The following is a 14,019-nucleotide window of genomic DNA, read 5'->3' as shown; positions in this document are numbered from 1 at the left end:
ATCATTTTGAATTGATTATATTATACTCTATATCATTGTGACTCATATCGTTTTTATTTTTGGCTATCCCCACAAATATACTTGTGCAACATAAGACTGCACCGTAAAATGTACCAACCAATAACATCTTTGTACTGTTTCCCCCTGAGAGTGTCTTAAAAATGAAAAAAATGAAGGGCTAAATTTATTAATCTGAGATTGTTCTGGTACATTTACATTTAGGATAGAAATTTTTTTTTTCAAATAAAATTTTAACTCGCGCTCTTCCTATTAAATCATTCAAATCTACCAAAAACTGTATAATAATTGAATCATTTATTGATAATAATAATGAATAACTTGATGCTTTAAAAAAGCACCAAAGTCCACACAAATGTTACGAAGAGCTTAATTCAAATGCCAGAAATGTATAGAAATATACATTATTATTATAATTAATTTTATTTCTATATTTATGTGTATTTCTAATGGGTCTTTAGACTTTTGAAGCTCATAAAATGTGTGCTGCTTTCAAGCATTATATTACGGTTAAACTATCTATCCCTATTAATCAGAGGAATGTTAATGTAAGTGTAACCCCGCCGGTCCTACGCCACCCTACCCGCTCCGAGCTGGTATCGAACCGGCGACCTTCCGCATGGGAGTTGGTAGCTCTAACAAGGAGGCTAAAGACCATGGCCTCTAGTGTCTGTCGCTAGAGCTGCTTTAGAGGTCAGAGTAGTGAGGTTTACCTGCACAGCACTCTCTAGCTGGCCTCCGTTACACTCACCCCCTAAACCTCACTCCTATCCGGGTCACGGCACCAATGTAACCCCGACGGTCCTACACCACCCAACCCGCTCTAAGCTGGTATTGAACCAGCGACCTTCTGCATGGGAGTTGGTAGCTCTAACAAGAAGGCTAAAGACCATGGCCTTTAGTGATGGTCGCTAGAGGTCAGAGGAGTGAGGTTTACCTGCACAGCACTCACTAGCTGGCCTCTGTTACATAAGCATAAATATAAATTGTGCGTTTAGTCATTAGTGGAAGAGCTGTTTGCATTAGATTACAGTGTACTCCTCAACTAAACACCTGAAGGTGACATCTGACAAATAGGAAGGTGTTTTATTTAGCTATTTAAGAAGTCAGGGAACATATTTTGCCTCCAAAGAGCGCGCAGTTTTCCTCCTGTTCTCTTTCTGACACTGAGAACACAGCGACTTTTTCCATGCTGTCACTGACGTAATGCAGGATGTCAGCGATTTAATATTTGGACATAGAGATATGGAGAGATCTGTGTGTGTGTGTGTGTGTGTGTGTGTGTGAGAGAGGACATTTTATCTGTGTGCATTGAACATCTCTGTTGCAGCACTGCATTTAAATAGCACTGCATTAAGAAAGCATATACTGATTTTCATTTGGTACTGATTAAGTGGTTAGCACTGTCACCTCACAGCAAGAAGGTCACTGGTTCGAGTCCCGGCTGGGTCAGTTGGCATTTCTATGAGTTTGCATGTTCTCGCCGTGTTGGCGTGGGTTTCCCCCACAATCCAAACACATGCGCTAAACGGGAATTGAATAAGCTAAATTGGCCGTAGTGTATGTGTGTGAATGAGTGCGTATGGGTATTTCCCAGTACTAGGTTGCAGCTGGAAGGGCATCCGCTATGTAAAACATATGCCTGAATAGTTAGCGGTTCATCCGGTTGTGGCGACTTTTGGTAAATAAAGGACTTAGCTGAAGGAAAATGAATGAAGGTGTGATTTGTGTGCTGTTAATAACTGGTGCTGTATATTCTGGCAGGTTGCTGAACTCAAATGCCCTCACAACAGTAAGGGATGATGCTTTTTCTGGCCTTCCACACCTGGAGTACCTGTAAGTTCTCTTTTAGGATTTTTATTTTATCATTATGAATCAGTATTTGTAGATGTTCATGTGTTAAAGCATTCATTTCTGCAAGAGCAATAGGTGTTAAGATTTGAATGTTTACATATTAAATTATAAGCTCATGTAGTGGCAATTTCCTTTAAGGAGGCGCTCTCGGTGGTCAAGAAACAAAGTCTTACCCGGCATGTCTTTTCAAAGCTTTTATTCTTTGCAAAGAAGGTCACAGTCATACAGCAACAACAGTTTCTGCAGAGTGAGACAATGAAGCAAAGTGTGCTCATCCTTTTATCTGGGTTGTGCTGCTTACGAGGTCAATTCTAGTTCAATCTAAATCACACATACTACAACAGGTGTGAAAACCATCCTGCTGCTTTCCAGTCATATATCACACAGCCCATGCCCCTTACCCCTAACAGATGTTCATCTTTAAGCTCATTGGAAAGATAAGGACCACGTGGTCACATACGGGAATGTAAGGCTGTATAAACAAAAGTACACTGTGAACACAAGTGACTTTTCACACATCTAAAGATGAGGAGTAAGCAAGTTTTCACTACACATGTTCATCTAAAAATGAATTTCCATTACACTCACCAATGGTACCCTTAAATCCTTCACCGACTTAAGGCAAGAGTTTCACATACCAAGACAGGAGTTTTATAAATATCTGCATTTTCATTAGTCATGAAAAGAGAGACCAACTATCCCTAAAGCTCTCCAATATTGAGGAGACTTTGGTGAATTCTGAATCTTTAAAATGAAAGATCTCTGAGATATATTCTGCACTATTAGAATTTTACAACTCTTCACTGGGATCACTTAAAAGCGTGTGGCAAAGAGATTTGGAATATAATTTTAACGACAATCAGTGGTAGACTATGCACCAGAATACTCTCATTCCCCTTTCCAACAGCAGAATAATTGAACAAAATTATAAATTCATGCATAGGATGTATCTGACCCCACTTCGTTTGAGCAAAATGTACCCTAATGTACCACCCAGGTGTCACAGATGTAAAACCTTTTCAGGATTAATCATGCATGTATTTTGGGAATGCAAAAAGCTAACATTTTTTCTGGAAAGCAGTACAGGACTTTACAGCCAAAGCTTTGCAAATTCCATTGGACAACACACCAACACTATACCTCTTTGGTACAGAACTGAACACGACACTTGATCCTACTTCAAGAGACTCAGCATCATCTCCTATCTAGCAAAAAAAAAAAAAACATGCATTTTGCTCAACTGGAACCAACAAAGACCTCCAACATTTTAACTGTTTATACAACTCTTGAATGAAACAAAGGGGATGCCTTTCAAAAAATATGGATGCCTCTAATGAACCCCTGACTCTATGAACACCTTTGATGTATTTTCATAATATGTGTGACCTTTATCCAACATAACTTTATTTGTGTATTATGATTTTTGTTTTCTGTTTGTATGTTTATTTATTATTCATTTATTTAATTTTTTTTCTGACTTTTGCTGCTATACTTGTCTACTGATACCCTTGCCTTTGTCCTTTTTTGTTTATGTTTGTCTGTTCATTAAAAACAATAAACAAAGAATAAAAAAAATGATAAGCTCACATTGTTTCAACATTTTAATTTTGTCTCGTAAATCAAATTGTTTTGATTATTATTGATAATTTTTTCATATTTAAATGCCATCTTAAAAGTCGTTAGTTGCTGTTCAGTATTTGGCCATTAATTTTTCCCTTAAAGAGTTGTAAAAAGTTTTATCATTAAAGTATTATAAGGTATTATATCATTATTAAAGTATTATAATTATCATAACATTAACTAACCAATCATCAAAACAATGCAAACTTTTATTTGAAAAACAAAAGTATATAAAAAAACCAACAACAAACAAAAAAAATCACAACAAATATGAAGATACTATATAGCTTTAATGAGAACTACAATCCCATGATGCACTGAGAAAGACACAATCAAACAAAAAATAACAGGAAATTGTCAAACTTTAAATTTAATATAAAGTTGTTAGTCATATCCATAAAGCATAAGTCAAAATAATTGCATATATATACACATACAAATATTTGAGTGTTTCCAGAAACTTGATTAAGTTATTTACAGTGTTTAATAGGATTAATTGGTGGGATTTCTGAACAGCATCATGGGTAATGTAGTTTTTTTTTGCAAATATTTTGCTATTAAACACACTTTTTAAAAAAACTACTTGAATTAATGCAAACAGGTGGATATAAAATTGATTAACAATCTCTGAGCTGGCGACGCTATGGCGCAGTAGGTAGTTCTGTCGCCCTCACAGCAAGAATGTCGCTGGTTCAAGCCTCGGCTGGGTCAGTTGGTGTTTCTGTGTGGAGTTTGCATGGTCTGCATTCGCATGGGTTTCCTCCGGGTGCTCTGGTTTCCCCCACTGTCCAAAGACATGCAGTACAGGTGATGGGGTGCAGAGATGGGTTTCCCAGAGATGGGTTGCAGCTGAAAGGCCATCCACTGCGTAAAACATATGCTGGATAAGTTGGCGGTTCATTCTGCTGTGGCGACCCCAGATTATTAAATGGACTAAGCCAAAAAGAAAATGAATGAATGGACCTCCGAGCTCATAACACCACTGTCTTTAAAGCTATTTTTACAGATTAATTTCTCCATATGGGAAAAATGAATGCACTTTGTTTTATTCAGTAGCAGACTGTTGCGATTTAGTTACTCACTTAATTATCCTGATTCATTTTATATGAACTGACCAGCAACATTCACACTTATTTGTCTCTCCATTCTTTAGGTTTATAGAAAACAACAAGATTGAGACGACATCAAAATACTCCTTCAGAGGACTTCGGGATTTGACTCACCTGTATGTTGCTTATTAATTATGATTAACAGTAATATGACTTGACTTGTCTGAAATGTTGCCGTGTGTTTTTTTGTTGTTGTTTTTCTTACAGGTCGCTGGCGAACAACAACATTAAAGCTTTGCCCAGAGAGTTATTCATCGACCTGGACTCTTTGATAGAGCTGTGAGTCTGCATATGCTTACTTAGCAATGCCTATATTGCAGTAGTATATTGGAAATGATTTGATCTTGATTTTCGATGAATTATGAGGTTATTTGAAAGCACCAAATCAAACACACCCTAAAGCCAACAAGACCACGCCCCTTTTTTGACCTCTTTGCTATAGTTACTAAACACGCCCCTTGCTGCTGATTGGCTGCAAGTGTGTTTTGGGTATTGACAATGGGTCACACTTTGGGTCACACTTAGTATACAATTGTATATACTAATGATATATATATATATATATATATATATATATATATATATATATATATATATATATATATATATATATATATATATATTAGTATATAGTATATTCCTAGTGGTTAAAGTAGGTATTGCAGTCCAAATTCAAAACATTGGAAAGGGTTTTTTCATTTAGCATTGCCCCCTTGTAACCAGCAGGTGTCCCCAGTGACACTAGCACATCCAACCAGTGAAGCCAGCTCGTGTAATCTAATCAAACAGCGATTTGTTTTATTTGTCCCGCCCACACACGCACAAATTATGCGCACTCTTTGCATTTCAATGGTTTCTGATTGGCTGTTAGAGTTGTATCATTAATACTCTGTACATAAAACGTTCTGATTGCAAGCATGCCTGAAAGTTGAGCCTCATGCTGTAAGCTACTTGGCTAATGTTTACATTCGTAATATTTATATTATTTGCTCATTTAAAACCACCTCATTTGCATTTTTGTAACTCTGAATCTGTGTCTCATTTTGATGGTTGCTACTGTATTTTTTGGCCGTGTCCACAAACATCGAGACTGACTTCATGATTGAATTGAAATACGCATTTTTTCCGCCAAGGCAACCCGGGGTGCTGAAATATAATTAGTTTTAACTGGCAGTGGGCTGGTTATAGAGTTCAAAACAAAGACAGACATTCACAAACTGACTTTAGCATCGTTTCTCAGATTAACAAATATGTTCACTTAGCACATCTAGCTATTTCAATATCAGCAAACATATTATTGTATTGGCCGCACTGTGGCTCAGTGTTTAGAACTGTTGCATCACAGCAAGATGGTCACTGGTTCAAGTCTCGGCTGAGCCAGTTGGCGTTTCTGTGTGGAGTTTGCATGTTCTCCCCGTGTTGAAGTGGGTTTCCTCCGGGTGCTCAGGTTTCCCCCACAGTCCAAAGACATGCGCTATAGATGATTTGGATGAAACAAAATGGCCATAATGTATGAGTGTATGGGTGTTTTCCCAGTACTGGGTTGCGGCTGGAAGGGCATCCGCGGCGTAAAACATATACCAGAATAGTTGGCGGTTCATTCCACTGTAGCAACCCTTTGATAAATAAGGGATTAAGCTGAAGTCAAATTAATGAATGAATATTACAGTATTTTCATGATTAAGAGAAGTTAAAAATGTTAATAACCGTGCACTATAATACAAACTGTTAGCTTTTGGTTGATTTTGCCATATATTTCCCTGCAGAGATCTGAGGGGTAACGTGTTTGAGTGCGACTGCCGGGCAAAGTGGCTGATGATGTGGCTGAAGAGCACGAACGCCACTGTTTCAGACGTCCTCTGCGCCGGTCCTGAGGAGATGAAGGGCAAACGGCTCAATGACATGGCCAGCTTGCATAACGAGTGCATCTCCACAGGTTTGTCAATGAACACGTGCAGCTTTAGTACTGTGTTTGTGCTGCCCTTCACTGGCTTTGCATCACAGTAAGCTCTCCAAAAGTAATAAAATGCATGAAAAAAATGAGAGTCAATGGTGTAAACAGATTAGACAGTTATAAAACATCTACTTTTGAGTGACGCTCACTTTCCATCATCCATTTAACAACTGATAAATAGATTCAAGACTTTCTTTTTTTAAGTGATTATCCATTCAAATTGATTTTTTTATGAAATTCAAATTAAATATTTCCTTGAAATTTTCCAAAAATACCTTCCTTGGGTTAAGCATCCACCGCATAAAACCTATGTCGGAGTAATAGACGTTTCATTCTGGTGTGGCAGCCCCTGATAAATGAGGGACTAAGCCGAAGGATAGTGAGTGAGTGAGTGAGTGAGGGTACTTATTTTAAGACATTCGAGAGTTACCAATACAAATTTCACCATTTTATTTCCATATGTAAGTCTAACCTTAAACTGCACAGTTTGGAAGCATTTGCAAAGAATACTTGGGTACATCTTTAGGACTTTTGAGAGTTACTAATACAAATTTTACCATACATCACTCAGATTTCATTCCCCTCCACTCTGTTCCTACGGAGTCCCTGTCTGTGGACACGTTTTCCCACAAGAATGATGTTTACGTAGCCATCGCTGCTCCCAACGCAGAGAGCTGCATGGTGCTCCAATGGGACCACATCGAGATGAACTTCAGGACTTACGACAACATCACAGGTGCAACTCACAGAGATTAAAACCAATTATCAATAGTTGATCAAACCTAACGCAATGCGCTTTCTCCTAATCTCAGGTCAGTCCATTGTTGGCTGCAAATCTGTGATCATCCAGAATGAGGTCTTCGTCATCGTCGCCCAACTCTTCGGCGGTTCCCACATCTACAAGTTCGATGAGGACCAAAGCAAGTTCTCAAAGTTTCAAGACATCGAAGTGTCAAAGATATCCAAGCCTAACGACATTGAAGCCTTTCAGATCGGAAATGACTGGTTCTTCATCATCGCCGACAGCTCGAAGGCTGGTTTGTCTACCTTGTATAAATGGAACGACAAGGGTTTTTACTCCTACCAGTCTCTTCATGAGTGGTTTCGAGACACGGATGCAGAATTTGTGAATTTGGATGGAAAAGCGCATCTTATTCTTGCAAGTCGTTCTCAGGTTCCTGTTATCTACCAATGGAGCAGAAGCACGCAGAAGTTCACTTTGCAAGGGGAAATCCCAAATATGGAAGATGTAGTAGCTGTCAAGGCGTTTTGGATCAAGGAGGACCTTTATCTGGCCATGACCCGATACATAGGCGACTCCAAAGTCTTGCATTGGACGGCTAAGGAGTTCTCCGAGGTCCAGGCCATTCCTTCAAGAGGATCCATGATCCTGCAGCCGTTTTCCTTCAAGGAGAGATACTACCTGGCTCTGGGAAGCGACTACACCTTCTCGCAGATCTATCTGTGGGATGCAGAGAAGAAGGTTTTCGAGCGTTTTAAGGAAGTCTACATCCAGGCCCCTCGATCCTTCACTGTGGTCTCCACCGACCGGAGGGACTTCATATTTGCCTCCAGTTTTAAGGGCAGCACACAGATCTTTGAGCATATCATTATTGATTTGAGCCTTTGAGAGTTCAACTCAGTAACTGCAGGACAATATCAGAGTTTAAAGGGATAGTTCGGCCAGTAATTTCAATTTGCTTCCCATCTGCTCACACGGGAGTGGTGTGAAAGATTTGTAAATGTCTTTCTTCTGTTGAACACAAAGGACAATACTTGTTAGTTTATATAGTGCTATAGTGAGCAGTGTTTCTCAGCCAGGTTCCTGGAGGACCACCAATACTGCATACAGATTTCATCCTGCACTTTGTCTCCGTTGCCCTTCGTGTTTTCTTGTGTGTCCTTCTTTACTTAATTTCAATCCTCTTTTGTTCCAGCCAGGTTATTTAAGTGGTATCTTTTCTCTGAGTCAGAACACATTGGGTTTGCCTTGCGTTCTCCTGGCCTCTCGATCATTGTCTAGTATGTTCTTGTTTCTCCGTTCGTGGCGTTTTCTTTGCTTTTGTTACTCTGTTAAAGAACCACCTGTGTATACCTCATCAGAGAAGTACCTTCGTCGACTGTTTTGCTACCAGTTTTTCAGGGTCCTCTCTCTGAGGGTGTACTCTCAAGAGGCACGGTTGCCTTGAACCATGCTGAGGTGCAGTTGTCCCCCCTTCCCTCTTCCCCGATAGCCACAATCTGCATCTTTCCCTTCCAAACCTGGGTATGCTTGTGTCATCGATGATGCGACTGTTCAGTTTAACAGGAGGAGAAGCATTCTCTCTCAGCACAGTGAACATTGCTTTAGTTATATTGTTTAAGTCGTTTGGGATGCAGTGACATGCAGTTAAATGCCGAATAATTCCACAAATTTTGACGCTTATAAATGACAATGAAAGTCCTCGTGCTGCACATATTTGCTGAAGGTGGAGCTGACGTGCAGGGAGGGGTTTGCGTCTTTAATAAACTATGACAGTTCATGTTCATTGAACAGGGAAAATGATTAATGAATCCATATCAAACAGTCCCTTAAAATTGACATTCAGGCGTGCTTTGCACTTATACAAGAAGCGTACCGCGCCAAAGCCCAATTGAACACTCTTCCACACCTCGCGCCTAGGCTCGATTCGGAGCACTCACACTTGTCAAATGAACCGGGAAAGGTACCTGGGCACAGTTCGGATAGGATAGTGTGAGTGCACCTTAAGTGTTTCGTTTGGGCCCTACCCATCTGACCTTGTGGCTCTGTGATACCTCTCACCAATCTTCTCACGAGAGACCCAGGTTCGAGGTAGAGGTCTGCATTTTCACGGTGCTTTATTCTGAAAAAAAAAAACCCCGGAGCGGTCGGTAACGGGTTTAATTTGGGACGGGAGTGGGCCGTCTAGCAATATCGCTCCCGACTCCCAAGCGAGCACGCGTATGTATGTGTGTAAATGAAATAGTGCGTTGCTGTGTTTAGCTTGTTTGTTGCTGTGTGTGTGTATGTGTGCCCATGCGAGAATGAAAGAGGTGTGTGTGTGTGTGCGTGTGTTAGTGCGCGCGCGTGCAAATGAGAGAGAGAGAGAGAGCTTTGTCTGTCTGCTTGATGCTTATGTGTGTGTGTTTATACAGACAGCTTGTTATAGGCTGTCTGTATAGCTGGGTGGTTTTCGGTTTTGGTCGGGCAGCGGGACAACAAATGCTGAATGTAAGCGGGAGCGGTCGGGTACGGGCGGGAGCGTGATTCAAAATTTAGTCCCGCGCAGATCTCTAGTTGCATGACAGTTTTGAATGTCTCCTTTGTCTGTTACACCCATGATGGTCTGAATCAGGTGTGTTTGGTTGAGAAGACATGGAATGTGCCGAGCTGGTGGTCCTTCAGGAAGGCGGTTGAGATACACAAAAGGCATAACAACGAAAAAATTATAAAGACATCATTTTAGATATGTTTCTGGATTTAAAACATTAGCTGAGTTCAGTCCACAGCCATAGCGATACAGATTTAGCTTTCCAACGTTCTTCAGAGGAACTTTCTTTTGTGTTCAACAGAAGCAATTGTAAGGGAGTGTGAGCAAATGATGAGGGAATTTTCATTTTAGGGTGAACTGTTGCTTTAAGGCATGTCAGCAACCCCCTCCTTGGGTCGTTGGGCATTTCTGAGGGGTTAGGCAGTTTGGGTTTTATGATGAAGGAGGTAATCTGGCATTATCAGGTTCACAGTAATACGTATTAAATCATGCATCTGTGTAGTTTTACATACAGTTGAAGTCAAACTGATTAGCCCCGTCTTATTCGAATATTTCCCAAATTATGTTTAACAGATTCAGAAATTTTAACAGTATTTCCTATAATATTTTTTCCTTGGAGAAAGTCTTATTTGTTTTATTTCGGCTAGAATAAAAGCAGTTTTTAATTTTTTTTAAAACCCTTTTTAGGGCAATATTATTAGCCCCCTTAAGCAATATTGTGTTTGGGATTGTTTACAGAACAAACCTCTGTTATACAATGACTTGCCTTATTATCCTAACTGTAACCTAATTATCCTAATTACCCTAGTAAAGCCATTAAATGTCACTTTAGGCTGAATACTAGTATCTTGAAAAATATCTAGTCAAATATTATCTACTGTTATCATGACAAAGATAAAATTAATCAGCTATTAGAAATGAGCTATTAAAACTATTATGTTTAGAAATTGAGAGAATTTGGGGGAAAATATACAGGGGGGCTAATAATTCTGACTTCAACTGTACAGTATATATAACAATTCCTCATCCCTACTGAATCATTGGACAATTCTGCCACGCATACAATGCATGGAGCCGAAAAAGAGTTGCACTTGTCACCTGTAACTACCTAAATCACTCAACATAATGATGTATACTGTAACTCCGAGAGCCTTTCAAAACTCTTTCGAAACAATGCATGATATGGCTTCAACAACAATAAATAAAAAATAATTGTAAAAAAAAACAACAACTTACAGAGCAGGCATGCAGATCTAATAGTGATACAGGTGACAAATGCAGTCCTGTTATCTTTAGAGACATTAAAGAATATTTTTTACCTCATTGTTGCAACACAGGCTCATTCTGAAAACGTAGCCCTATATACATTTCTGGAGATCGCGAATTATGTAGCCAGAAGTACAGCTGATCGCTTACCTCCATATGGACGGTTTTCCTGCTGTTACCAGACTTGAGACGCAGAGAGGAGTTGACCGCGACGACGGGGTTTGAGTCTGGTGGAGAATGGTTCCAGAACGCAGATAAGACAAAAACAGAAGCCAAAAAATAAAATAAACAAGTAAATAACAGGGTGAGAATGTGGTAAATTCTGAAAGCATGTTAAAAATCAGGCGACGACTTTTCTTTTTCTGGATTGCTTTTGAAAACACTGCCGGTTGGGTTTGGGGAAGGGGGTCAATCAGTGCTTTTGAAAACACTGTTGGTTGGGATTAGAGGAGGAGGAGGGTAGGTCAGTCAATCAGTCAATCAGTCAGTCAACAGCAGGCTCTGGTGGATTTACGCGATAACAGCAAGCGGGAATGCCACTCGCAAGAGAACTTTGAGATCTCAAAATCGGCCTCTGGTGTATTTGCAAAAACAAAAACTGCAAAAAAAACGTAGCTCCTGGGACTTATTTGGTGCTCTCCAGAAAGGTATACTAGGGTACATTTTCAGAATGAGCCTGGCTTGCATTGTTCACTGTTTAATGAAGTTATACATTCTTTCTCATCCGCTCAAAGACTAAGGGCGCGTTTACATGGCAGTTGACTTAAAATACAGCATAATACCATGTTTTATGTTATCATTTGTGTGCATACTTTGTTTTCGGCAATATGTCTGTATATCAACCTTAAATAGATCAACTTTTTTTCGTTGATGTCATGTAAACATACCCAAAGTTGTATTATCAAGAGCAGGGGTGCCCAAACTTTTTCCTATAAAGAGCCAAAAAGCAAACTTGATTGAGAGCTGTGGGCCGAATATATACCAAACCATACATGTTTAATTTGCCATGGGTAATTTCCTAATTTATTCGGTAATTTTTAAAAATGAGTAGAAAACATTGCTTTAAATCATGTTGACTAATGCAGTATAATGAACTTATTACAGTAAAATCCCATTTATAACACAAGTTCCATGCTGAGTGCACTAGTCAAGATTTGCTCACAGATGTCAAGTAACACCATTTACATTTTTAAAAAGTCTGATTCATTTACAGGATTTAATTCAATCATATAACTTCAGTTGTCTTTTTTTTGTAGATAATAAAACAAAAGCAAAAGGTTACATTCAATTTGAAATGACAATTTCTGTCATGCAATCGCCCCAACCAGCTCCCCATCGTTCTCTCTCTCTTTTCAGATGAGATGGCAGGCCAAATCAAAGGTTCCCATGGGCCAACTTTGGGCATCTCTGATCAAGAGCAATCATATTAATCGGAAAATGAAACAAATCATGATGTAAATTACAATTCTGTGGTCATTCGAGTTTTTGTGGTTGTTTTTTTTTTTGCCTTTTGCAAATGAAAAATGCTTCAATACAGGGAATTTTTCAAAAGCACAAACCTTTAAATCATCTATAAGCGACTAAATCTTACTCATTACAACCTGGTGTTAAGCTGAATTTTTGATTTCTTTGGGTGCAATGAATGTAAACAGCTTTTTTATTTTAGTTTAAGTACTATTGAAATACATAATGAATGTCAGACTTTGATAAAGTGTGTTAAAAGATGAATAGTTTTCCTTTGCAAGCTGGAATACAGAGAGATAAGAAGAAAACAACCCTAACTTTTGATCATTGCAGCCTGCAAAAGCATGATATACAGCTTATTAATAATCAATACCTTATAAAAGCTAATTAAAAACTTACTTGATCACATCATGTCCTTGTTTATACCATTTTTAGCCTAATCTTATGCAAAAAAAAAGTATTATTTTGTAAAACATTGACTTGTTTTTATTCTCATTTGTTGTTTTTAAAATCGAATGTAAATAAATGCTTATGAACACTGACTTATTTGATTGTTAATTCATAATTCAGTTAATATTATACATGTATACTACTTATAAAAGTATATCACTCTTGGTTATTGAATACACTCACCGGCCACTTTATTAGGTACACCTTTCCAACTGCTCGTTTATGCAAATTGACGAGAGACTTAGACTGGCTGGTCTAAGTATTTCAGAAACTGCTAATCTACTGGGATTTTCATGCACAACATGAAAATCCCAGGGTTTACAGAGAATGGTCTGAAAAAGAGGAAATGTCCAGTGAGTGGCAGTTCTGTGGACACAAATGCCTTCTTGATGTCAGAGGAGAATGGCCAGACTGGTTCCAGCCGATAGAAAGGCAACAGTAACTCAAATAAGCACTCAGCCGAGGTCTGCAGAAGAGCATCTCTGAACACACAACACGTCCGACCTTGAGGCGTATGGGCTACAGCAGCAGAAGAGCACACCGGGGGCCGCTCCTGTCAGCTAAGAACAGGAAACTGAGGCTACAATTCACACAGGCTCACCAAAACTGGACAATAGAAGATTGGAGAAGCGTTGCCTGCTCTGATGAGTCTCCATTTCTGCTGACACATTCGGATGGTCGGGTCAGAATTTGGCATCAACAACATGAAAGCATGGATCCATTCTCTGTCTTGTATCAACAGCTCAGGCTGGTGGTGGCTCATTTGACCCCTGCAGTCCTTGTTTTGACAAATTTCTTTATTTTATTTTATTATTTTTTTATTAACAAGAACCAGCATGTACAGTTATCCTATACAATACAATACAATCACTTTACATTTCTTAACAAGAATGAAATAAGTGAGAAAAAAAAAGTAAAGGAGAAGAGAGAAAAAAAAAAAAAAACAGGAGAGGGCACATAAATATCAAATTACATACAAATATATTACGCACATTTTCCAATTTTAGTTATT

At 38.9% G+C, this 14,019-nt stretch overlaps 1 protein-coding gene across 2 annotated transcripts in view; it reads left to right on the top strand.

Annotated features, from left to right (window-relative positions):
- The window catches only part of lgi2a (leucine-rich repeat LGI family, member 2a), a 15,941-nt gene extending 2,842 nt beyond the window's left edge, over window positions 1-13,099 (top strand). Inside the window, exons 4-9 of one of the 2 annotated variants that reach the window (XM_087259982.1) lie at window positions 1,783-1,854; window positions 4,646-4,717; window positions 4,809-4,880; window positions 6,368-6,537; window positions 7,127-7,291; window positions 7,368-13,099. In XM_087259982.1, the coding sequence (XP_087116108.1) occupies window positions 1,783-1,854; window positions 4,646-4,717; window positions 4,809-4,880; window positions 6,368-6,537; window positions 7,127-7,291; window positions 7,368-8,185 (1,369 nt within the window). In that variant the 3' untranslated portion in view covers window positions 8,186-13,099. 2 annotated transcript variants of the gene reach the window in all.
- Window positions 13,100-14,019: the final 920 nt, after the last annotated feature.

This window comes from Danio rerio, chromosome 7, assembly GCF_052040795.2.
Source record: "Danio rerio strain M-AB ecotype USA chromosome 7, GRCz13ab, whole genome shotgun sequence".
NCBI lineage: Eukaryota > Metazoa > Chordata > Actinopteri > Cypriniformes > Danionidae > Danio > Danio rerio.
This window is presented reverse-complemented; position numbering and strand designations above follow the sequence as displayed.